Consider the following 27,021-nt stretch of genomic DNA (forward strand, 5'->3'; position numbering starts at 1 on the left):
CTTTTAGTTTCTAAGCATTTGAATATTTCCTCAATAACAAGTCTTTGGACTGTGAAATCTTAAAGGCAGTTTTCTTCAGGTTTTTTATCTGTTTGGTAGTACATTCAGGTAGCGTGTGAGATTTTATGATTCCACTTTGGATCTTTTCCAATTCCCCTTGAATATTATACAACCCCAAGTCCAGATGTTTCTCAACATAAAATTTAAAAATCCTTGAATATCCACCATCTACAGGCATCATGGTACAGGCATGATTCTGAACTGGAAATCACTACATGGGCTCAGGAAAACTTCTAGAAATCACTTTCTGACAACACAGTTTGCCCTGCTGTCCACAAATAAAAGTTCTGCATCATGCAAAGAAGAAGCCATATGTGAACACGATTCAGAAACACTGCAAACTTGTCTGGGTCAAAGCTCATCTAAAATGGGCTGCATCTCCAATGATAGTGTCTATGGCATGGGCAGCTTATACATCTGGAAAGGCACCATCAATGCTCAAAAGTAGATAGAGGCTTTAGAGCAAAATATGCTCCCATCTAGACCATGTCTCTTTAAGGGAAGTCCTTGTATAGTTTAGCAAGGCAGAGCTAAACCACATACCGCATCCATTCCAACAGCATGGCTTCACAGTAGAAGAGTCCAGGTGCAGAACTGGTCTGCCTGCAGTCCAGACCTTTAACCAATAGAAAACATTTGGAGCATCATTAAACAATAATTCCAGCAAAGAGACACAGGACTCTTGAGCAGCTAGAATTCTGCATCAGACAAGAATGGAACAACATTTCTCTCCCAATACTCCAGCAACTGGTCTACTCACTTCCTAGATGTTTACATACTGTTGTTAAAGGGATACTTCAACGTTTTGGCAAATTCGCCCATTGCCATAATTCCTATAGTCTTAGTAATAGGTTGGTTACCCTTAGTTGTCGGTGCAAACTGTTTGTAGATCGGCGCTGCCGCGTTCGGACCTGCTGTGCCAACTCAACGTAAGCAGACGGTATTCCGGCTTTCCCTCATCAAACTCATCAAATACACAACCCAACAACTCCAAAACACTCTCGTTGACAAGTTGTGACCTGTACATTCACCACACTATGAGACAGAGATGTTTTAAAGCTAAATGCAAAGCCAGAACTACACTCCAGACATGGCTGCTGCACTGTGTCACTCCGCCCAGTGGTTTACTCAAGAAATAGTTCCGAGTATTTGCTTCATGTGTCGTAATGTTAAATAATTATACATTATTTCATAGCGTGGTGAATGTACAGGTCACAACTTGTCCACGAGAGTGTCTTGGAGCTGCTGGATTGTGTATTTGATGAGTTTGATGAGGGAGAAAGCCAGAATACTGTCTGCTTACATTCATTAGCAGGTCCGAACTCAGCAGCACCGATCTTAAAATAGCTTGCACAGTAACGAACCTATTACTAAGACTATAGGAATTATGGCAATGGGCGAATTGCCAAAATGTTGAAGTTTCCCTTTAAAATTACAGTGGATGTTACACAATGGTTAACATGACCCTGTTGCTGTTTTTTTTAAGATGTGTTCCTGCCATCAAATTCAAAATGAGCTAATATTTTTCAAGAAATAGTAAAATGTTTTAGTTTAGAAATCTCATATGTGTTTTTTAATGTTCTGCTGAGGATAAAATATGGGTTTAAAAGATTTGCATATCACTGCATTCTGTTACAGCGTCCCAACTTTTTTGGAATTCAGGTTGTTAGCTGGGTGCCTGGATTCTGTTTGATATGAGTACATTTTATTTAGTTATATCTTTTTTTCTTTCAGACACATGGCCAAAGCACGTTGTCTTATCTTGATTTATGTTACTTACTGTTGTATTTTCGTTTTATGTTTAGGTCAAGAAGCACTACGCGACTGATGTTTGAGAAAGGTGCAATATAATCTCACTTGCTCATCCAACCATCCATCCAGGCTGTGAGCGGACATCTTAACAGTACCCTGAGGGGTTTTCTTCAGTCTTTGCATGGATGTCAAATGTGTCCCCAGGACGAAATGATCAGGTTTTAGAAGTCATAAGGCAAAGATCAAGGTCATGAGTCCTCATCCTTTTCTCCTGAATGGGATACCCCAACAAGCTCTGAGGGTTTTTTTAAGGTCACAGTGACCTAAAATCCCATGTACACAGTAATTAAAGAATCTGTTTAGGCTGTTTTTTTTTGCCAAATATGGCCCAAACCTACACTTGGGCATGAGGGTGAACTGATTAGATTTTGTTGGTCATGGATCACTGTGACCTTACATATTGTAAGGCTTCAGTGACCTTGTACTATAGCACAGCTTTCTAGGAGCTATAACTTATTTATGCAAGCAAATACAAACAGTAGACTAATGCATTGCTCTAGCAGCATTTCTCCACTTTTCTCCTGTCCAGACATTTTTTAAAACTTAGAAAAATTCAAAGTTATCCCAATCAAAGTATAGGCATCATGTATACATGTAAAAAAAATTAACAATCTACATCACTATGGCTGCCATATTATAGGATTAACAAGATAAATCTCTGAAGCACTATCTTAAAACATTTAAAATGCCTTGTTCAAAATGTAAAATGGTCATTTAGACCTGAAAAACTCACCTTGATACTTTTCTAACTTTAGTAACACATTATGGTAAAAAACCTACATGACTTTGATGGAATTTCAACAGAAGGGCATATGAGACAGTTATCTGTCGGGATAGCTAATTATGTGCATATTCAGGGTAATTTTGGTTGTATTAAAAGCATTTTGATGGCGCCTACAAAGATGCCACAGCAACCTCAGGTGAAAAAGGCTGCTCTCACACAACAGGAGCATCATTTATAACAAGCAAGGTAGCACAGGCATAGAACCAGCTGGTTGTAGTTCTAGTTTATAGAATTTCATCTTAAACAAAATGATATTACCTAAAACAGTGGTTCTTAACTGGTGGCTTGGAACCCAAAAGTGGGTTATGGGACTGTTTCAATAGGTTGTGGGTGTGTGCATAGGAAAAAAATGTGGAAAAATTGTCCAATGTACAGAGGTTCTGTGCGGACAAACATCTAGAAATTTACACTGTAGAAGTGGTTTTCTCAAAATCTTGTTTCATTTATACACCCATTTTATGATTTTAAAAAAAGCGTATTTTTCCATAATGTGTTAAAAACAGAAGATCTAGAGAAAGTTACCAAATTTTGCATATTATCATTGTAAACAGCATGATATAAAATGTTTGCTTGTCTGTATTTCCAAGGCTCTTACACGATGAGCTCTTTACACGTGTTTGTTTTGTCATGGGTGTTCAGTCTTATTTGTATCTCCAAAAGTCCAAGACTAATTTTTCAGTGGATACAGTTAAGTGCTTGGAATTTTGAGTCAAATCAGTAAGAAAAGACATTTCTTTAAACATCTTCAACATTGTTCTTTTGTGTGGTTTTGCAGCTTCATGGTTTGAACAGAAGGCTCAGGTTGAGAATTATTCTGTTATATGAACATTGAAATTTACTGCAATTTATAGCAGACCAAATATGTTTATTTGTCTCTATCTGTGGGACATTATATCCTAGAAAACTATTACTCTCACTCCTAAATGTTGTCCTTTATTCCTGTCCAACAGCTAAAGTTATTACCAGAAAATGATACCTGATTTTCAGGATTCTTATTACATTTATGAGCAGTTTTTGGAATAAGAAAGTAAAGCATTAAGTTTGTGCTGCCACAGCCGTCGTCTGAATATTAATAGAAATGTAAATCAATTTTAAGCAGATTTTTGTTGTGTGGACAAAAACAGTATTTGCTGGATGCTAGCTGCTGACAAGATAAATATTAAACCATCAGTGCTTTCCAAAACATTTTTAAGGACAAAAAAAAAAACTTTAAACTTTATGATTTCTCTCTGAGCACCTTCAATGTGGCAGTGAGGGTTTCAATCTCAAGGTACAGACCACGATAATTCTTCAAGAGTCCTTTAAAAGCCAAATACATTGAAGAGAATTGCATTTATTCATTATTAATCATACTCTGCACACAGTCTTTGGCATCAAAGCACATCAGTAGAATATACCAGAACTTCATCTGAAAATGTAAAAAACATTTAGTCTTCTTTCTCACATTTCTCTTCATTCATCCAAACTCCCTCCAGTCCCGTCATCCTTTTAGTTGTGCTACATTGTCTATTGATCCTGCAGGGTCCATTTTGTGCATCAAGAAGTGTCCTTGCACCTGAGCAGCGCTGATCTCAGAGTGGGTGGCCAACGCTCGCTCTGCAAAGCGCTCTGCTTCTGAGGCGGGTTCATCTGGGTAGAAGCGGCGGAACATATGCGCAAGCTGTCCCTGCGTGCAGTGTCCGATGTACTGCTTCAGATCGACACGGCCGGGTCGGATCAGAGCTGCGTCTAACCTGTGAGCAGAGAATAAAAGCACGGCTGTGAGGCAGGGGACAGACTTGCTGTTTCATAAGAGTCACAAACAAGTTATTCAAACTGTACCTGTCAATGAAGTTGGTGGTCATAAAAACTATCCTGGCCTCAGATGAAGCGACTCCATCCAGAGAATTCAGCAAGCCGCTAAAGGTGAGTCTCCCCATTCCCTGGAAGGCCAAAGGGTCTGACAGAAAAAAGACAAAATGGAATTCGTCCTTAAAACAAAAGATAATACAATAAAAGAGGCTCTAAAGACCAGTGAGAGAGTTAGCCAAGTTCATAATTCTGCCTCTTCTCATCCTTAAAATAGAAGTCGTAATGAAACCAAATCTATAGCTACTATAATCCTGCTACTCACTCTCTGTGGGAAGAAGCTCTCTGCTAACAAAAGCTGCATCCACATCCTCCAGTAGAATAATACTCTGCTGAGGAGCCACACTCAGCAGGTGATTAAGGCGGTCATCTGACAGGGTTCGGTCACTCAGACTCATCAGACAGATGCTGTAGCCCAGATCACCTGCCAGAGCCGTGCTGCAATATGAAGAGTCACAGATGAAGATTAAATTGCACACAGGTTCACAAAGTACAGTCTACCATTTCAAGTATACAGATACTAAAAGGAAGGGTAGGAATTTTAAAGCTTACTCACATAAAGCTGCTTTTTCCACACCCAGGAGGGCCGTACAGCAGATATCCTCTTCTGTAGGGGATGCCTGCAGGGACAAAAAAGCATGGTCGGAAACATTAATGTTACATAAAATGTATATCTTGACTGCAATTAGCTTTTCAGACCAGACAATTTAACATCATACATTTTTTTTCTATTATTGAGCTTGATTTTAGCAGGAAATTCCCTCAAGCACATATTTAAACTGCACCCTCTAAATATTCCAGATTTGTCTATTTTCAATTTTCCATTTGAGAATATTCAAAGGATGCACCATCAAGATAGAGTTATTTTAAGAGCATTACTTGCAGGTACAACAGCTCAGATCAAAAAGCTTCATGATACAGAATCATGTATTAATAACCAAGTATCCTTTTTATTGTTTCAGTATGTTTGTATGTTTGTGGATTTTCTGATGTTTTTAATTATCAAGTTGTTTTTATCTCTATGTACAGCACTTTGACTGAAAGCGCTTTATAAATAAATTCATCATTATTATTATTATTATTATTATTATAGATATTACATAATAACTAATAGAGGACTGAAGAAAATCAATTTACACTGAATAAATACATTGAGCTACAATCAGGATATCTACCTCTGTCTGTGTACCATTTGGGGTTTCCGATGAATTCCTTCACATCATCAACAATCCTCTCACCAACGCCCTCCTCCAGAACCACAGAGCTGAGGGGTCTGCGTCTCCGTGGAAAGCCAAAAGGCCTCCACTCCGCCCCCATGGCTGTGTACATCACTGTCCGCCCCTCTTCCTGTTTTAAGGCCAGTTCTCTGGCTGCAAATCACAAGTGACAACTGCTATAAATCCTTCATTTTAACATATTACAGCTCTCACACAGCATGGCAGGTTTCTGTGAATTGTTAAGTACTGATACAGACCTGCATAAATCCTTACCTTCTTGTAATATGTTGAAGAAAATCTGTCTGTCTCTGCCCAAAGCAGTGAAGGTCACAGACTCCCACGGGGTCCCGGTGTGAAGATCCACCATCTGCTTCTCTCTGGTCCTTTCCACCCTGATCCACTTCCTCCCATACCTGCAGATCATAATAGATGTTGATGATACAGAGAACTTTTTAAACATACATTTATAATCCTAAATGTTATGCCTGTTTACTCTTCCTTACGTTCTCTACAGTTTAAAACTCAGAGTTATTGGATTGTTAAAGAAGAATACTTGTTTTTTTTTACACCCTTACCATATTCTTGCATACATTTGGCCCTAAAGATGAAAAAGTTGTAAGTTTTATTGGAACTGGTCTCATCTGTGTTCCTCTAACATATTTCCAAGATAAGGAAAGTTGTGATTCCAAGCATGGACTACTTTTTCCATATTTTTGGTGTGATCAAGTAAAAGGTAGAAAAGTTTTCAAACTGCTTTTGTGAATTGCTCCAGTGAGCTTTGACATAACAGGGCTGTGAGGGCCATTAAGTACCTCTCCATTTGGAAACATTTTTGATACAAAATGGGCCATTCTGAAGAGCTCAGTGACTTCAAGTGTATTGAGATGGATGCCACCTTTGCAATAACACAGTTTAATGAAATTTGATCCCTGTTAAATTTTCCACAATCAACTGTAAGTGATACTATTATACTCAGGGGAAGACCACATAAAATCACAGATTAGGGTCAATGGCTGCTAAGGCATATGGTGTATAATAGTCCCCAACGCTCTCCTGATTCCATAGCTGAAGAGGTCTGATCTTCCACTGACATTAATGTAAGCACAAAAACTGTGCAGCGGGAGCTTCATGGAATGGGTTTCATGGCGAAGCAGTTGCATGCAAGCCTTACATCTCCAAGTCCAATTCCAAGTGTTGGATGGAGAGGTTTAAAGCACAGTGAAACTGGATGTGGAGCAGTGGAAACATGTTCTGTGGAGAGACAAAGAAGGCTTCTCTGTTTAGCAGTGAGATGGGTGAGATTGGGTTTGGCTGGTTTGGATGCCAGCAGAACCTTACCTGCCTGACTGCACTGTTCCAACTGTGAAGTTTGGTGGAGGAGGAATAATGGTATGGGGCCATTTTTCAGGGTTTGGGCTAGATCCCTTACCTCTAGTGAAGAGCAATCTTAATGCTTCAGCATATCAAGACATTTTGGACAATGCTATGCTTCCAACTTTGTGGCAACAGTTTGGGGAAGGCCATTTTCTATTTCAAAATGACTGTGCAGCAGTGGAAAAAGCATGGAAAATAAAGACATGGTCTGATGAGTTTGGTTTGAAAGAATCTGACTGGCCTGCCCAGAGCTCTGACCTCAACCCCATCAAGTGCCTTTGGGATGAACTAGAAGAGAAATTGTCAGCCAGGCCTTCTTGTCCAATATCAGTGCCTGACCTCACAAATGCTCTACAGAATGAATGAGCACAAATTACCACAAAAAACACCCCAGCATATCAGATATAGGCAACATTTTGCATCTCTAGTATTGGTAATGGCATATGCTGGTACATCAGATACCAGCAACATCTATTATTGTGCATCCCTATTAAACAGCTGTACTGTAAAGGAACTAAAAACAGCACAATATTATATAAAACAGCAACATGATATAAATATAGAAAGCAAAAATATAAATACAACAATCAGTACCATGATGAGGTACACTTAAAAAGAGGATCCTTACCATATGATATGGTTCCCTGGACTTGGATGGAAGTCAAACTGCGTGTGAACCCGTCCACTCTCATGAGCCAGGTAGGATGTCTCCACACTGAGATGCTGAGTGTGTCTGGCGTGTTTGGTGATCCAGCTCAGCAGCCAGTGGTAGCTCTTATCTCTGCTGGGGACCTCCAGAGTGATCATGTAGTGTCTACGGAAGAAGATCATCCCCACCTGAGCTCCTTTTCTGGCCACTGCCAACGCTGTGCCAACCCCAACTAGTCCAAACCCTGCCCCAAAGTAAGGGTTGTCCTTCAGGCCGTCCAGAAAGTCTGACAGAGGCATGCTGAAGGTGTCTGCACAGCCCCCAGTGAAGTCAGACTATGGCTGATCTTTGTAGAAGCACAGAGCTGCAGAAAAGGGGAAAACTCATCCAATCCTCGACATTTTAGAATATTTTAAAATGTATAACTCCCACCAGGACACAAAGAAAAGCTGCAATGATCGGGAATGAAGCAATCTAACTGAAACCTCACAGTTAGTGCTAGCTTCTTGAGCTCAATCCTGCCATGTTACACCCTTAAACAATATCCAATTGACTGGCCGTATTTATCTTCAACCAGTGTCGCTATTATGGAGTCTATCCACGTTTCCAGTTTACACCGTTTTAAGTACTGAAAAAGCCCTGTTTCAACCACCAAATCCTCACGCGTTCAATCTATGAATTTGCTCCATGTTAAAGTAGTGACAGCGACCTCTGCTAAACTTCCTGTGTTTAGCTAATTTGATTCCGACGTGCGGCTTGCCCATAGACGTTGGTTCCTGCTCCCTTTTATTAGTATTCTTCGCAAGCTAAGGTAAAAGAAAGTCATATAAATGTATATCTAGGCTAATAATGCCGTCTTAAGCTATTTCTATGGACGTACGGTATCGCAATATGTATTGAGTTGCTCTCAGGAACTGAGAGTTAAAAAAAACGCGACGAAAATCTCAAGAAGCTAACAATAGCTCAGCTAGCAATAACAGCTATGCTGTGTTAAAAAAAAACGTCGCGGTATTTTTTCATAAAAGAAAATAAATTTACTACCGCAGTCACTGAGAATGAATCAAGAGCCCCACAATGCGTAAATATGGCAACACAAACGTGTGCATGCTGATAATAACACAACAGTTGATGTTCTGTTTGTAGGATACAGTGGAGAGTAGAAACACAGGCAGTAGGTTAAACTGTTACAAGTGGGCTGTTAGAGTTACGTCGCTTTAATGCAGTGTCAACAATAGTGGTTACCTTGGTTCAGGTTTTAACAGTTTTTGACTCCTTTAATAGATAAGTAATCTCAACGAACATACGTGAATGAATAAATGAATACATTTAGTGTAATGTGTACTACTTTTAACAACCCACCAACAGGTCATTTTTTTGTAACAAACTGAGCTTTTACTGCAGATTGGATGTACACAATAATATAAACTTTTTACATAAATTTGATCTTTCCAAATAAATAGCTGTCATGCCCTTTGTTTTCACTGAATAATGCGTTCTTATCTGAATTTTCAGAGACAATGGAGTCAATAAAAAATCCTCAACATGACACATGTGAGACTGCAGACACAGCTGTATGCACTGAACGGAGCCAGCAACCTGAAGTCTCCAGCAGGTCAAAAAGAAAACTGACATCCGGCTCAGAATCATCTTCCCCAGAGAATGGTACTGACAAACAACCGAAGAGACAGAGGCGCAATATTAAAATAATGAAAAAGACAGAAAAAGACAAATCTTCAGCAGTTGATGTTGCAACTCCGCCATCCAAAGGTATGTGTACATTGGTGCTGCTCAATAGTCTAATCAAAATTACCATGTCAGGCTGTGCAATTACATTATTGATAAAATGTTTCAGTTACTTTTGTAAAGGTAGTTCCTGAAAGGTTTTTAAAAAATGCCTGCAGAAAGGCCTTTAAGTTTACAATGGTGCCACTTCTGCACTTTGTAAAAGTGCTTTATTTCCAATAAGAGAACCTTTTATTTTATTTTATTTACAAATGAATTTATTTTGAAAGCAGTGCTGTAAAAACTTAAATGCTGTTTTTTTATGTTACATAATGTGTATGTTTTGAGTTGAGAAGTTAACACTTCAAAACTATCATTTTTATCTGCATGCTCCTTGATAACCAAGCAAGTAGACTCATGATACCATTATGTATTGCATTGTAATCCTAAATCGCAGTATTTTCAGCATGATGGCACTGGCATACTATTACCAAATCATGGAGCACTAGTGAAGATTATAAGAAGTTAACATTTAGTTCCTATTGTGTTTTAAAGGACTGAGATGGCATAAACTTGTGTTTTTTAAATTGTATTAAAATATGCAAGTGGTCTACAAGAACAACTGATATGATAAAGCAGTGTAAGACAATGGAAAAAGGTTGTCAAGAAAAAAGTAAAAATATCTCTTATTAAGATTTTACTTTTGGGACAATGAGACACAGAGGTGTGATTACAATGTTACAGTATTACAGACTTGTCCTTGTCGAAGAATTAAAAGAAACAACAAGAAGGGCACACAAATACAGAGACAGAGAGAACCAAATTCTCTTCAAATAATAAATTTTGAACAAACCAGTATGCCTGTTTCTTAAAAAAGTCACTTTTATCAGAATCTGTCACGTTGTTCCGGATGTATGTATTTTGTCTTCTTGTCCACAGAGTACCTTGCAGAGGGATCAGAGCACATCTATCGCACGCACACCTGCCCAAAGTGTCGTCGCTGCTTCAAGATGCGCTCCCACCTACAAGAGCACCTCCACCTACATTTCCCTAACCCCAGCCTCCAGTGTCCCACCTGTAAACGCTACTTCACCAGCAAGAGCAAGCTGCGTATCCATCGTCTCCGTGAGGCTGGTGAGAAGCTTCATCAGTGCCACCTGTGTGAGTATTCTGCTGTGGAGAAGAACGCAATCCAACGTCATCTCAAAAGCATGCATGCTGCTGAAAATCAGGACAGTCAGCGCTTTCCTTGCCCCACCTGTGGTCAGATCTTCCACCAGAGTAGATCGCTTAAGGCTCACATGAAGACGCACAACATCCCATCAGACAGTAAGCTGGCATCCTGCCTACACGAGGGATGTTCTTTTCAGAGCTCCTCAAACAAAGATCTTCTTAAACACACAATGGAGGTACACGGAGTCAAAGCTGTAGAGTGTCGGCATCACGCCTGTGGAGCTGTCTTTAAAAGTGAGACAGACATGGAGGCTCATTATCGGACACATCTCGCCTACCACTGCTCGCAGTGTGACTTCTCCTGCTCCAATAAAGCTCTCTTCCTCCAGCATCAGCGGCAGGGTCACCCAGGGAGCGACAAGCTTAGCTGTGACTTCTGCTCCTTCGTAACGCTTAACCCCGTGGAGTTTGAGCAGCATGTGGGACACTTGCATGCCAATGAGAAGATCCACCGCTGCTTACAGTGCAGCTTTGTGACGTCGCATAAACGTGGACTGAAGAGACACATGCTGATGCACAGTGGTGAGGAGGATAAACATACAATTTCTGCATTTGATTTTTGAATAGCTCTTGAAATATCAACAACTTTTTACATGAAATGTCCTATTTATTCCCTTTTCTAACAGGCGAGAAGCCCCATAAGTGTAGCCTGTGTGACTTCAGGTGCAGAGATGAGTCCTACCTCTCCAAACACATGCTCACTCACTCAGACAACAAGAACTTTATGTGTGCTGAATGTGGATATGTCACTAAATGGAAACACTATCTGACTGTCCATATGAGGAAACATGCTGGAGACCTGAGGTGAGTACATCAGTTGTTTCTCATTTAATTAGAAATAAGAAAACCAAAAAATAACATGCATATCCCTTGATGGGTGTTTGATCCAAAACAAGCAAGCATAAAGAAACATGAAGATCCACAGCTCCTTATGAAGGATTTATTTTGCAACTAGTCATGCTAGTAAATTCAAAGAGTATGTTGACTCAAAAAGTTACTTGCCACTAAATAAATTCTTTATCAGGGGCTGTGCATGGATCTTCATGTTTCTTCAAGGTACTAAAATAGAAAATCTTACTACACCCCTGCCCTTTTACTGGTGTCTAGTTAGTTTTGCCCAAAGCATATAGCATTTGACTTGTGGGGTTTCAAAATTAAATTACGCTTAAGTTGTTAAGACTTTACTCTGTTTTTTCCCTTAGGTATCAGTGTGATCAGTGCTCCTACCGCTGTCACCGCATGGACCAACTTAACAGCCACAAACTACGACATCAGGCCAAGTCTCTCATGTGTGAGATCTGTGCTTATGCCTGCAAGCGAAAATATGAGCTCCGCAATCATATGTTAGCCAAACATTCAGGAGAGGAGAAACAGCCGTCTGTCCTTAAGTGCAAATACTGCACATACACCACCTGCTACAGACACGCTCTGCAAAACCATGAGAACTGCAAACACACCAAGCTCAAAGAGTTTCGCTGTGCACTTTGCTTCTACTCCTCGTTTAGCAGCATCAGCCTTTTTCTGCACAAGAGGAAAACTCACGGGTACGTACCAGGAGACAAGGCGTGGCTGGAGAACTACGCAGCCAAGGAGAAGGAGAGGAACTCTACTGAGGTCTTGCAGGACTTTTACAAGAAGCCTTCAGATGCCCGTGAGCAGCCTGAACAGTCTGCTTCTGAAGGACCTAAGACAACTCAAAGAGAACTGTCTGGTCTCCAGGAATCAGCCGATCACAGTGCAGAGAAAAATGGATCAAAAACTCAGAATTCTGAGGAGGTGTATGATGTTTCTCAGGAGGTTCCTAATAAAGGGATTTCAGATGTTCCCACATCTGTGAACAGTCCTGAGGAGTATTGCACTCTTGTTTTAACAACACTGTCAGCCACTGACTACCAGAATGAGGAAGAAAACTGCATGAAACAGACTCCAAGCTTAGCTAATTTTAATCCTAATGGGTCTGAAATATCTCAAGAGAGAGTAGATTTCTCCATGTCTTCTTCAGAAGAGGATGGCGTAGAAATGGCTGATGCAGAATGTGACCAAAGTGACATAGATAACCAGGAGTCGCTGAATAATACTAGTCAGCTATTAGACTCTGGAGAGCATCTAACACCTGAGGTGGAAAATGACAACGAAACAACCAATTCTTGTCTTCTGACTGAGAAAAGTCAACCTTTAGAGTCTGAGATCCATCTGAAAGAAATGAAGAAGCATGACCAGGACCAAGCAGAATCCATGCTATTGGAAGGGCGGGTGCAAATGCTTGTAGTGCCAGCTAAAGACGTTTACCGCTGTGATAAGTGCTCCTATGTCACCAATAGGGAGACAGCTCTGAAGTACCACAGCCAGGCTGTGTGCCACGGTAGGACAAAGGGACACAAATGCCAGGCCTGCGGTGCTCAGTTCAAACAGAGAAGAGGCCTTGATAGCCATCTTGCAAAGAAGTGCCCTGCTGTTCAGCGAAAAATCAGGACATTTGTCGGTATTTCTAGTAGATGTGTGACTGCAAAAGACAACTCTAGTAAAGGACTGGATCAGGAAACAAGTTCCGACCAAATAGAAATTATTCCTTCACAAAGTAGGATTTGCACAGAATCAAATGATCAAGGAAAGGGTATTTGTACACCACCCATTTCACCCAATGCTCACGATGCTTCAATTTCAAGTGGATCGGGACTACAGAAACACAAAATACAGAGAAAAAAGCTTGCAGAAAAGCAAGTGGAAAGCACATGTTCTAGTGGCAAACAGACAGATGTTCCTCTGCAGTCCTTTTATGCTAAAAAAGATGGAAAATTTGAATGCAAACTGTGCAATTTTGCATCAGTGAAGCTTGTAACAGTTGAGAGACACCTGTCATCATGCAAGAAAATTAGGAAAACAGGGAATCAGAACACTGCAGCAGTAAATGATGAGGGTTGCACTGAGTCTGCCAAAGACAAAGAGGACTTTGAGGAAAGGAACAGTGAAGGAACTGGGAACATCTTTGATAAATATCAAACCTTCTCTTGTGGAAGCTGTGAATTCAAGTGTAGACAGAAAAGGGAGTTAGAAAGTCATAAAAAGAAAGGCTGCTTTAAATCTGATGAAGGCAAATCAAAAATGTCTTTGACCAGTCTTAGTGTTCATACAAGAAGAAAGTCAGCTGCTGCTTCATCCAAACCTTTGCAATGTGAGCAATGTGCCTTCACATGTAAGCAGGAGCGATGCATGACACAGCATATCGCTCTAAAACACAAAGGTGAACAGCCTCACTGTTGTCGTTACTGTCCTTTTACCACCACAAGGCGCTATCGCTTAGAGGAGCATGAATCTCTTCACACAGGAATCGGCCGTCACAGCTGTGATGTTTGTGACAAAACCTTTGGGACTATGACCAAACTGCGGCAGCACAAGATTCGTATCCACGACAAGCAGCCGTCACACTTCTGCTCGCTGTGTGACTTCAGCGGCTACACACTGGACGATGTGAAACGACACAATCTCAGATGCCACACAGGGGAGTTGCACCACTCCTGCACCCACTGTGACGCTCAGTTTAGCTCAGAAGTTGCACTAAGAAACCACTGTAAACGTGTGCACAAGCTCCAGGTTTGTTTCTCATGTAAGCAGTGTGACTTCACGTGCAACAGCGAGGCCTCACTGAAGAGCCACCAAGAGAGCAAGCACCCACAGGCGAAGTGCACCACCTGCCAGGAAGTATTTGTGACAAAAGAAAGCTTGGAGATCCACCAGAGGACCCACCTGGCACATCAGTGTCAGCTGTGCTCCTTTGCTGCCAAAACAAAGCAACTTTTAGCTCAACACCTCCTAAACGAACACGAGGAGGGGTCTCCAGAGGATAAGCCTCTCAGGTGCAGCGCCTGTCAGTTCACCTGTCAACACCAGCTGGTGTTAGAGCAGCACCTGCGCTCACATGGAGGAAAACGCCTGTACAAATGCACAGAGTGCGAGTATTCAACCAGGAACAAGCAGAAGATCATGTGGCACATTCGTATACACACTGGAGAGAAACCGTACAGCTGTGAGCAGTGCAGTTATACTTGCACGGATCCCTCAAGGCTGAAGGTACATTATAGTGAGATGTCAATGCATGCCAGATGGCACAATATGGTTACACTAATGAAATAGGAAAGGTAAAATATCCTAGAAATCTCATGAGGCCTTCTAAGTAATTGTACAAGAAAAGAGAAAAAGGAGAACCAGTTATGTCTTCCTTTGAAGGTTATTACCAAAAAAATCTAACATAAATATAATACTTGCTGTAAGTTTTCTGTATGTTTTTTCCTCTGTTCTTATCAATCCTGCCACAGCTTCATATGAGGGTTCACCAAGAGGAGAAGAAATATCTCTGTCAAAAGTGCGGATACAAATGCAAGTGGGCAACTCAGCTGAAGTACCACATGACCAAGCACACAGGTAAGAGCAAAACACAAAAACTGATAAATAGAATTTTAAAAAGATATGGTTTGTTTCTACTTTCTAAGATTGGAAAACTTCTTGAACACTAGGCCCCATTCACCAGTATCCCTCCCTTACTTTGTCTTAAAGTTGCTCTTAAGATCCCAAGAAAAGTCTGAGCAGATTCATGAAGCTGTTCTTAAACTGCTGCACTTTGATGTATGCATGTCCTTGTCAACTGTAAGCTTGTGTGAGTTTTTCCTAATTAGCATGGAGAACTGCTCCTTAACAGAACAAATAAGGGACCTTCAAGGTCATGTCCACACGCCTAAGTCAAAAATGATCAAAATGAGAAGCTGGGAGATGTCGGTAATGCTCAAATGAATGTATTGCACCAACTACACACTGGAATCCAAGTGTAACACTTACTTAGTTTAAAAGTGGATGTAGTCTTCCCAGACTGAAACCCAAAGAGCAGATTGAATTGAATAAAATAATAGCTGATTAGAGATGCACAGTATTTTAGCATGACATTGGTATAGGCTGATATTAGCTTAAAAAGTTAAATATCTGTATATTTGTATCTGGTAGGTGCTGAGCCAAAAATGAGACAAAGATTGAACAGAAAAACATGTTGCACACTGCAGGGCTCCAAAAATTGCAATTATTTATCGCAACAAGTAGTGATGTTTCAAGCACTGCTGCTCTTCATCAGACTGACTGATGAAGAGCAGCAGTGCCATCAGACGTCACTGCCATCAGGTAACTGCCCAAGAACCCACACACTCAAGGGACTCAAGGGCCAGCTGTGAGCCCTGTACATTTTTAATAAAGCCCCAAACAATAAAATAACTTTCAGACTGTCTACTTCCTCCCTCCTCACTCAGCTCCGCTTGACTTAGCCTCTCTTTGCACTTGGTGTCCTTACAATAAAAAGAGGAGTGTATATATAGGTAGGATATTAGCTCAAATTATTTTGGAAATGTCGGTATGTTGGATATCAGCAAGTATTTAACATTGTGCATCCCTAACTAATGGTTCATATTAACGATACGCTACAAACAACTGTTTTAAATATCATTTGTTTAGATGACAATATCTTTAAACACATGACCCACAAAGTGGGTAAAACTGGAAATATAAGAAAGATCTTGTATTTCTCTTAATAGTAAATGTTTTGATTGAACAATTTATTCAAAAAGCTGGCACTTTATAATGATGAATCATACCATACCATTGTGGAAGTATTATTTTCAACATGTGTTTAAAAATATCTAACCTTAGTGCATAGTTTATATCCATATTTAAACCAAAAACTATAGAAAGGAGTGGAAGCTACCTTTGCAGGTACCTTTGGTGCACAGCCGTTTTGTGATTGCTCAGAGAATCTGGCTGGATCCAGCTCAGAGTCAGCTGTTTTCTGGGTGTAACCTGTTGATTTTGTTTGCTTCATTACTAAATCAGTTAATACAATGAGCTAATCAGAAGGAAATGTATCGCCAGTTATTTTAATTCTTCATCATTTCAGACATTCATGAGCATATTTGTGAAACACTTGCTGGTTCCAGGTCCTTAAACATAAGAATGGGATAGTTTTCTTTGTCAGACAAGATAAGGCGTCTTTGGCTTTTTGACTATTGATTGGATAAAGAAGCAAGACAGTAGTATGGACTGTTTGCTGCTGTAATGAGCAGTTTTTAAACCCAATAAATTAATTGCATAAATCAAAGGATGGCTAGTCGATCATGTTAAAAGCAGAAGGCCCTAAGAGGCCTAAAAACATTGGTGCAAAAATCAGCCTCTATAAAAAATATGTCATATTATTAATATATTTATATACAGCATGTATGTGCAAAGTGGGATATTTTGGGCTAATTTACAAGTATTCACATATTTTATCAAAATGCTTAACCAGGCTTCAAAAGATATTTTAACCCCTTGATTTCTCTGAAGTTTTTTTTTAACATTATTTTCACTTGTTTGCATTTGCTTTGAGCACTTAGCAGATTGGAAGTTTTATTTAGTTTTGAGAATCATATTCAGCTTTGGCAAAAGTAAGCAAAAAAGCATATGCATATCCTCTGCAGGAGACAAGCCGTACGCCTGTGATGAGTGCGAGTACAGAACCAACAGAGCCGATGCTCTCCGTGCCCACCGGGACACGCAGCACTGCAGCCTGCGCCCCTTTGTCTGTGAGAAATGTGGCAAAGCCTTCAAGACCAGTTTTGTCCTGAAGACCCATCAGCGCCAGCACAGCGATGACCGGCCGTACATGTGTGGACTGTGTGCCAAAGCTTTCAGGTGGCCTGCCGGCCTCAGACATCACTACCTCTCTCACACCAAGCAGCAGCCTTTCTGCTGCCGTCACTGCTCCTACAGAGCCAAGCAGAAGTTTCAGGTGGTCAAACATTTAAAGAGGCATCACCCTGAGGTGTCAGCGGAGCAGGGTGTGGTGAGGGACTCTGAGGCAGTGAGCCTGACACTGAAGGAGGCCCTGCAGGGGGCGCTGGAGGAGAGAGAGGCAGAGGAGGAGGAGGAGGGGACTGATGATAAGGGACAAGACGAGGAAGATGACGTAGCTGAAGAGCATGTGCAGAGAGGAGAGGAGAGCAGGACATGACCCTGAAGTCATCACTGTAGGATGCATCTTTAGATGTCTATTTTTAAATAGCTGACTGTTTTGTTTTGTTGTCATATAAGGTGTAACATCCTGTCGTTGTGGATTAAGGAAATACTGAAAAGAAAAATGCTTTTAATTTTCAAGGTAGATATATTTTCTTATAATAAACAACTAGAGTCTATATTTTTCTATGATTAAATTTGCATTATTGTCATTTTTACTGTTCATGTTAATATGTAATGTGACACCAAACTGTCAGATGTTCAACGAATCATTCAAACAGGATTCATTTGACTGTAAATTCATTTTCCAACATCTGCTAATGAAACAAGGATCACCCTATTCATGTGCAGATGGGGGGGTGGCTTATGGGGCTTTAGCCCCAAATGTTTTCTTAAAAGCCCCGAATCCTTCATGTTGGTTGTAAGAATGTTTCTTATGAGTGTTATGTTAGATAAATGCATGATTGTATGCAGGGAGGAGGATTAGAAACATTTGACCAAAAAATGGTATGCATTTTATTATGTTCTAAGATAAACAACAGAATTCTGACTTTTTTGCAGAATTTTGACTTTTTCTTAGAATTAAAAAAAGCATGAAATTTTTTTAATGGTCCTAACACTCTTTTGTATCTATAAACTCACTGCAGTGTGAAAATGCTTATAACGTTGTTCTAAAAATACAATTGTCAGCATGTTTGTGAATAAATTGAGATCTCTCACCCCAATTGCTGCTTTTTATGTGCTTTGTTTGAAAATGCAGACCTCAATTGTAAACCTTTTCACCAAATTCCTACCCTACCTATGCAATATTCTGTAAAATATTACCTTCAGACATTTTGGGGAGGCAGAAGTGAAAATTATTGGACTCCAGCTTGGTGTTAAATGATTTTAGAATGATAATGACAGTTTTGGCTCAGTTAGGTTAAGAAAAAAATGATGTTATTATTTAAGTTTTTTTTTTTTTTTTTTTTTTAAGTGTGAACAACATTATTTTTGCCTAGATGATGAGTAGATTTGTTGACATTTTTAATTTAAGTTTTTATTTAAAAGTGTGCAAAAATAGTGCATTAAACTGTCTGATAAGCAAAAAAAATTCTAGGGAAGTGCCCACCCCTCAGCCATCCTTTCTTTGGGCTTAGCTCTGGATTTTAAACATGTCTGATTCACCCCTGATCCTATCCCAGCTTCAAAGGGGTGATGAATGTTTTATTTTGCATAGATTTGTCTGTTTTCCCCAAATAAAGTACATCTCATTGTCTATCTTGGCGTTAATGTCGTTTTTTTAATGCTTAGAAATGCAATTCTGAAAAAACAAATGTACTTTTACTGAATCTTCTTTGAAACAAAGGAGACAAAGACAAGATAGTGGTTTACACTAAAGAACTGTAATGTTAATACACATGTTTTGAATATGATTCCTGCAGCATGTTTCAAAAAAGTTGGGACAGGGACAAGTAAAGACTGGGAAAGTTGCATGATGCTCAGAAAAAACACCTGGAGCATTCTACAGGTAAGGTTGATTGGTAACACATCATAGTACCATAACTGGGTAAAAAAGAAGCACCCCTGAACGGCTCAGTCATTTACAATCAACGATGGCATGAGGTTCCCCCCTTTATTTGAAAGACTGTGTGTGTGCAAATAGTCTGTCAGTTTATGATAAAATATTCCTCAACGTACAATTACAAGGAATGCAGCAATTTCACCATCTATGGTCCGTAATTTCATCAAGAGAATCAAAACTATCACTGAATGCTTGTGATCTTCGAACCCTGATGACACACTTCAAAGTTAGTTTGGAAATAAAGGCTGTTGAGTCCTGTGGGCTAAAGAGGAAATGGACCATCCAGATTGTCATGAAGGCAAAGTTAGAAAGTGAGAATCTGTGATGGTATGTGGGTTTATTATTGCCCATGCCATGGGTCACTTGCACATCTGTGAAGGTACCATTAATACTCAAATGTATATACAGGTTTCAAAGCAACATACACTTCCAACCAGATGATGTCTGTTTTAGGGATGTCCCTGTTTGTTTCAGCAAGACGATGCCAAGCCACATTCTGCCTGAGTTGCAACAGCATGGCTTCACGGTAATAGAGTGCTGGTATGAGGCTACTGCCATTGAAAATTTGGGTTGTATTATGAAGAACAAAATGCAACTAAATAAACCCTGCATTGTTAAGCAACTTAAGATACATCAAGCAAGAATGTTAAGAATTCCAGGTATAAGACATCAACAATTAGTGTCTTCACTCCCCAGATGCCTACACAGTGTTGTTAGAAGAAATGGTGATGTAACAAAGTGGTAAACGTGCCTTTGTCTCAGCATTTCTGAACATATTGAAGGTATCCAATTCAGAATATGTGTGCATTTCCAAAATAGAACAAAGTTTAGCAGTTTGTACATTACAATGTCTTGTCTTTGTGCTGTTTTGTTAAATATAGGTTGAAAAGGATTTGCAAATCATTGTGTTCTGTTTCATTCACAGTCTGTATAATGTCCTAACTTTTTTGGAATCATGGTTTGTCAATGGACATGTTTATTATTGCCTCCCAGCTCCCACAGCCAATCACAGCTCTTTCTCTCAACACAGCGGTGTATTTAAATATGACGTACTTCCCAAAAATCCCTGCTTTATCAGTGCTGATGCACCATGCTGCTGGCAAAGCTTAACCTCCTCCACCCCAGCCTCCTCCTTTATAGCATAAAGCTTGCTGCACCCTCATATATGTATTGATTGCTTTTGAACTATCTTATTGTACTCAGTACACATTTTCATTAATGTGTCTTTTGTAACCTTAGTTAGGAACATTTCTAGTTTATATCCACCATTATGAATTTTGATGCTTCTGCAAAAAAAAAAAGAAATCAGGCAATTAAACCTGAGGAAAAATAAAGAATGAATAAGGCAAATGTTTGTGTCAATTAATGAATTTTACTTCCACTGATATGAACATTTCAAAAAATCCATTGCACATATCAACAGGCCAATATTTACACATATTTACATTATAAACAACAATACTGTTTGGAATTTGTACATCAGTTAATAGAAATAACTCAAGCAGGCACTGAACTGTAGGTTAAACAACATGATGCAAAGCTGTGAATACTTTAGGCTGATAATACTGATATTTTGCGAACATTTCCCATTCTGTTACTACATTTAAAGCTTTTAACCATAAACTCAAAGTCTCTCGTCTATTATAAAGCTCATTTAAATGCAGTAAGGATTATTCTGTATCAAAGACATGCAGCAATCCTTCATTTCATGTTTCTTCTTTTTTCTGCAGTTTGATATGTAAAAAAAAGTGCAGAATATTTACATAAAAAATGAATTAAGACTTTGACTATGACAAAGAAATAAATAATGGCAGGTAACATTCAAAAAGAATTTGTCAGTTTTGTTTAGACGTCAATGACAGTCTTTTTTTAAGCTTCTTTGTAATATTAGGAGAACTCTGGTAAAGGAGAACAATTCTAACTGTAGAAATTTCACTTCACAGCCAATTTCCAGCCATGCTGATGTGTCAGATAAAGTTTTATTGCATGCTTCCAGGCTATTGCAGACAGGAGTTTTCTCCCCTTCTGGTTTCATATCCTTAGATCTTTTGTCTATCTTCACCTGACCTCTGAGATGCTGATGTTGACAAAGACAGAGGCAGGAGGAATCGCTGTTCCATCTTTAGAGAGCAGATGGATGTGACGATATCCTAAAAAAGGACAGAATTTTAGAGAAACTTTGATTTGAGTAAATATACTGTGTCTTAACAAATGAAGCTTTTTACTAAAGCAGGGTTCAGAGCACTGCTTTGTTTTCCCTCATTAAACAGTTTCCTCACCTGCTTGGATGCATGTGAACGGTAGAGTGAACTGTCCGATGAAGTCGTTCCTGGATGCCTTATCGTAGTCCTCCACCACAAATCGAACCAGGGCCAGCTCAGGAGTGTGGATGACAAAATTTAAAGTCTCATTCCACACCGGGTTAAAACCTGCAGGTAGAGGGCAGTAGAGCATCGAATATCATGAGGACCAGGCTTCATTAAAGGAAACTCTGCACACAAGATATGCTGCCCTTATTCAGTTAACATTAGTACCTTTTAAAGGTATGTAGTGCAAAGAAGAACACCAGATTACAACACTTTTTAGCTTTACATGTTGGCTGCCACTACACTCTGAGGGTAGCAATATCAAACAGTTGCATTGTTCTTCTTCCCACATCTTTGTGATTGTACTCCCCTCACTCTACATTGCAGTAACTTCCCCCTTACTGTCCTCTTCACTAAACTATACTCAAGTCAATACAATAAAGGCTTTAAGGATGAAACTCCATAGGATGAAAAATACAACCATTTGGCATCTCTACCCAGAGTGATTCACACAACATAGCAGCCTTCATGTGACTCTACTTCTACTTCTACTTTCTTATAATGTTGAAATCTTGTGTATTTCTTTATATGATGTACACTTAAAAGACATTAATGTTAAGCTATAAAATAAGTATGTCGACATGCATGCTTCCCTTTAATACAACCTAGAGGCCAGGCATAAGAAGAAATAAATATCAAAAACATAAAGATAAATAAAATACTTTTGATAAGTTTTAACTTTGTTTTTATGATAATTGCATTTATTTTAAAATGTATTTGTAAATGTTCTAATCAAAGCTGAGACTAAATTAATTGTGTTGCCCTGTGTTTTGAAAGAGTTCTTCACTTGTATTCTCTTTTAGGATATTTCAGAATTACTTAACATTTTTTCCTTTTCCTTTAACAATTTCGGAAATTTCCACTTTGTTCTCAACATTTAAACTTTAATCTTGAATTGCCAAATGAATAAAAAGTTGAAAAATTATATTCAAACAACCATTAAATTTCAGATCATGGAATGAGCTTATCTAACTATTGGGACAGGCATGATTACGAAATGAACCTTCAGTTATTTAGAAACATCATTTGTGCATGGAAAGACCATAAAGTTATAAATATAGACCAGGAAGAACATGCATCTGTATATGAAATTAAACAAATTAAATTAAAAATCCCTTATTGGGTTTTGCTTTATACGGCAGCCCACTGATGCGAACATGCTGCACTGTGTGGGAGAGAGGAAGAGGTAATATGATTACTAATGAAAGCTGTAATGGCCTACAGAGCTGAGCATATGCACGTACGGTCTGTAGTAGCTTAATATAGAAGAGTATGAGGGGCCTGACAGGGGAAAATGAGGGGATGAGAAAGGCTTTTTTAATCATACACTTCAAGAAAAAGTTATTAAAATGGAGCACAAAATTGATGTTGAGACAAAAAAGTCAAAATGTTGAGGAAAAAGTCAAAATGTGACGACAAAAGAATAAAATGGGGAAAATAAAGTCAAAATGTCGTCAGAAAAACTTTGGAATGTGGAAAAAGAAGACGAGAGCTTGAGACAAAAAAAAGTCGAAATGTGGAACAGGGAGTCAAAATGTTGAGAAAATAAGGTTAAAATGCCGAGACAAACAATCAGAATTAGGAGAAAAAGTCACTAGGCTGACAAAAAAAATCAGATATTAAGAAAATAGTCAAAATGTTGAGACAAAAAGATAAATTGTGGAGAACTGCGTCAAATGTTAACAGAAAAACCTTGAAATTGAGAGGAAGAAGTCAAAATCTTGAGGCAAAAAGTCAAAATGCAAATTTTTTTTAATTTTTTATTATTATTTTTTTTTTATCCTGGAGCCATTTTGACTTTCTTTTTTAAAATGTGGAAAAAGAGGTCAAAAATTTAACAGAAAAAAATTGAAATAAAGAGAAAGAATTCTACAGCTTGAGACAAAAAGGCAAAATATAAAGAAAGAAGACAGGATCTTCAGACAAGACGGACAAAATGGGAGAAAGGAAAGTCAAAATGTTGAGACAAAATGTCAAAAGTCAAGATAAACTCAAAATACTGAAATAAGCCAAACTGTCTGATAAAAAGCCAAATGACAAAGACGTGTGTCATTTTTTAAAACAAAAAATGCTGTAGTGCTGAGAAAGATGTCAAAATGTTGAGAGGAAAAAATCAAAATGTCAAGAAAAAAGCCGTAAAGCACAGAAAAAGTTGATATGACTAGAATTTAGTTGACTCAGAATTATATTTCATCATTTTTACAAGCCTTTCACATTTATTCTTGTCATTTCTAATTCATTCAAAATGCTAAATTTCAAAACATTTTCCTCTTTGAATTTTTTTGTCCTGCCTGACATGAAACACTTTCTTAATTTACAGCTGATTTAGAATTTTGCATGAGAGGCATTGATTCCCATCTCTAAAGCTCTCCATCCTTCCTCTCAAAAGTTTAAAATTAATTTATACGTGTTTTGCTTCTTTTCCCTTTATCTTCAATTTACAATTTCAACACTAAATGTATGAGGGCCTCTAACTGAGACCTGTCCTTATTCACCAAAACATGTAGCAACACCAGGGCAGAGAAGGACTGGGTCTTAAATTACAGTTGGCTTTTATTGAAGGTTTCCTGGAAACATTTCTTATTCTCCCCAAACCTGGCCCTTATATTGTCAAAAGCATCTGAGTAAATAAATCAAATAAATATCTATGAAGAAACCCAGCGGAGTCTCACCGTTGTTGTTTATGTGTGTGGTCTCCTCTTTGGCCTGGTCCTGCGGTACTCCATAGATCTCCACTCTGACCAGAGGATCTACTATCGAGCCCTCTTTCTGATTCACCTTTGGCAGCTGCTGAGCACTGATCACCTGAGAAACACACACATTAAACAGGGAAACCTTTAACATGATAGCAGTAGCACAGATGTATACAGTATAACTATTAGAATATTACAAAAAGGTCACTGTTTCCTGTGATATAATTCAAGAAGTCATCGAATTTTGTGGGTCAGTAGATATGCCAAAAATCCGAGTAAATGTATGAAAAAAACACATTTTTTCATGTTATGTCCCCTTTAAAGCAGCCAAGAGTCAATGCAGCCGTCTACTAGGAGACTTTAGAGCGCTGTCTGCTGTCTGCTGACAAGCTTTAAGGATTGAGTGTAGAGAATCCATGGGGTCCCAGTCCAGAATTTGAACTTAAACTTTTCCATCATATTCTGATATTTTCAAGATATAATACATTATTTTCTGTCATTACTGAGCAGTACATGGTTTTCTGACATGGCAATTTTATTTTCAACAACATTCTGCATCATATTTACACCACTCCACGCCCTAAAGGTTGTTGTCTGCCAATGTAAAATCATTGACTAATATGTAAATTGTGTGAGATTTTGAACCTGGATGGATAAGCGCAGTGGTTTATAGCCTTGCCGCTCCTCTGGCTTCTCTGGACTGAACTGAGTGTCTCCGTCTCTCATGAAGTCAGGTTTGAGGATGAAGCCGCAGCACCCGTTCTGCTGGAACAGCCCATCATTCAGATCCATTTCCAGTCCGGCCTTCTGGAAGTTCAGGGCCACTTTGAGGAACAGGAAGAGAGGAGAGTTAATGCAATTAAACCATCTGCTGCATCATGTGATTTCCCTGACTCAGAGTCATCTAACTATTGAGCTTTCAGAGTTCATGTAAGTCCAACGGAAGAGCATCTTTGATCCTAAACAGACAGCATCCTTCTGAGCCTTTATGACAGGAAACATCTGTGCTGTCAGACTCCTCCAGCTGCGGGATGATAGTCCATGTCTGACCCTGTACTCTGACAACTCTGCAGGAGGAGGACTGGCACATCAAGGGATAATCCTCGATATCTTATCTCAACAGAGTTAGCATTCAAATAGAACAACACAAAAAAGATAAGACTAGGTTAAAACCTAGTATATGGCTGACTGCAACTATCTGGGTTGAAATGCCTGACTGAAATGTGTGTTTTGGCAGAGTGATTGATTTTTGGAGTGTGCTGTCCCTTATGTCTTCGGATTGAGAATTGAAAGATCCCAAAAGTTTAAAACAGAAAGCTTTGTCAGCAGGAAACAGCTAACCTGACACTCCAGATGGACTGTCTCCATTGCATGGATATATTTCACTAGCTAGTTAAGGTGGTTGGGGCATCTGATCAGGATGCCTCCTGGTCGCCTCCCTGTGGAGGTCTTCCAGGCATGTCAAACTGGAAGGAGACCCCGGGGTAGACCCAGAACTCGCTGGAGGGATTATATATCTAATCTGGCCTCGGAACGCCTTGGAGTCCCCCAGGAAGAGCTGAAAAATGTTGGTGAGGAGAGAGATGTCCTGGTGTACTTGCTTAGCCTGCTGCCACCGTTGTTTATTTGCTTATACAGAAATGGCCTTACAATACAGTTTGATTAATTCATCTTTAATTGATATGTTGCAAATCTTGATCCTCCTTTTTTCTCTCAACCTTTCCTATTTTGTTTCAGACTTTATTTGTGGGAAACGGCATTATCAGGAAGCTGCATTTGGTAAATGGTAAGGTAAACTGGCATGGACTTGTACAGCACTTTTCTAGTCATATGACTATTTAAAGCACTTTTTGCTCTACAAGTCACAGATTTTCATTCACACTTATTCACCCCATATTCATACACTGACTATGTAGAGTGTCTATCAGTATTAACGAATCCCGGTCACTCACATCCATACACCTTCACATGCCACTGTGTTGTGTCCAGTGTTTTAGAATAAAAACCACACCCCCTCACCTATCTGACAGCCCATGTTCCACATGTCCTGAGGGTTGTAGTTGGAGGAGTCCGTCCTGAGCCCACTGGGGTAGATCCTGCTCAGCTGTCTCACGTTGTGCTGAACAAAATCTGTGGCTGGAGAGAAGTATAAAGAAAAGAATGCCAGTGTATGTTTTTGGTAAGAACACAGAGAAATCTCTGTGTACAACTCATGGTGTCCTCTCATGCTCATGGTACCTGCGTCTTTAGCGAGTTTCTTGGCCTTGGATTCAGAGAATGAAGACATCTCATAGCATTTAGCATTTAAACGGGAATGTTCGAAGCTGTGAAAGTGAACACTCTTACAGTAAACCACCAAATCTGACAGCAGCCTGGATAGTTTGGACTTGGACTTCTGTAAGAGGGGAAAACAGAGTTAGAAATAAAAGTACAACTACACCTTTGAAAATGAATAAAAATAATCATGAGCAATGGTCATACAGTTTAGGGTAAAGCCTTTAATTTGATTTAAAACAGTCTGGGTGGCAGACAGTTTGGTTGCTACCCAGACACAAATTGGAGCGAAAATCAAAATTTTGGAAGTTGAACAGTTAGAGACTTACAAAGGCTGGATGATTTTTTAAAAATAATATTAGCCATGCATGGTGGAAAAACATTAACTACTCTGTTAGTCAA

At 39.3% G+C, this 27,021-nt stretch overlaps 3 protein-coding genes across 5 annotated transcripts in view; 1 reads left to right on the forward strand and 2 right to left on the reverse strand.

Moving 5' to 3' along the window:
- Positions 1-3,574: 3,574 nt before the first annotated feature.
- LOC121522928 (mitochondrial chaperone BCS1) lies at positions 3,575-8,640 on the reverse strand. Its single transcript, XM_041807625.1, has 7 exons — positions 7,724-8,640; positions 5,995-6,134; positions 5,680-5,874; positions 5,061-5,124; positions 4,770-4,942; positions 4,478-4,595; positions 3,575-4,389 (listed from the first exon to the last, which is right to left on the reverse strand). Exons 1-7 carry the CDS (start codon positions 8,041-8,043, stop codon positions 4,137-4,139), a joined length of 1,263 nt encoding a protein of 420 aa, XP_041663559.1. The 5' UTR covers positions 8,044-8,640; the 3' UTR covers positions 3,575-4,136.
- On the forward strand, positions 8,521-18,980 carry znf142 (zinc finger protein 142). Its single transcript, XM_041807624.1, has 7 exons — positions 8,521-8,555; positions 9,257-9,511; positions 10,406-11,221; positions 11,326-11,503; positions 11,902-14,767; positions 15,013-15,118; positions 17,188-18,980. Exons 2-7 carry the CDS (start codon positions 9,262-9,264, stop codon positions 17,718-17,720), a joined length of 4,749 nt encoding a protein of 1,582 aa, XP_041663558.1. The 5' UTR covers positions 8,521-8,555; positions 9,257-9,261; the 3' UTR covers positions 17,721-18,980.
- A 1,658-nt stretch (positions 18,981-20,638) lies between these two features.
- plcd4b (phospholipase C, delta 4b) overlaps positions 20,639-27,021 on the reverse strand; it is a 33,154-nt gene continuing 26,771 nt past the window's right edge. For all 3 annotated transcript variants that reach the window (XM_041807644.1, XM_041807645.1, XM_041807643.1), the window contains 6 exons: positions 26,584-26,740; positions 26,365-26,481; positions 24,991-25,169; positions 24,325-24,457; positions 21,566-21,715; positions 20,639-21,436 (listed from right to left, as the gene is read on the reverse strand). In XM_041807644.1, coding sequence (XP_041663578.1) covers positions 21,345-21,436; positions 21,566-21,715; positions 24,325-24,457; positions 24,991-25,169; positions 26,365-26,481; positions 26,584-26,740 — 828 coding nt within the window. In that variant the 3' untranslated portion in view covers positions 20,639-21,344. The remainder of the gene's footprint in view (positions 21,437-21,565; positions 21,716-24,324; positions 24,458-24,990; positions 25,170-26,364; positions 26,482-26,583; positions 26,741-27,021) is intronic.

The sequence above is a fragment of the Cheilinus undulatus genome, linkage group 15 (assembly GCF_018320785.1).
Source record: "Cheilinus undulatus linkage group 15, ASM1832078v1, whole genome shotgun sequence".
In the NCBI taxonomy this organism is placed as follows: domain Eukaryota; kingdom Metazoa; phylum Chordata; class Actinopteri; order Labriformes; family Labridae; genus Cheilinus; species Cheilinus undulatus.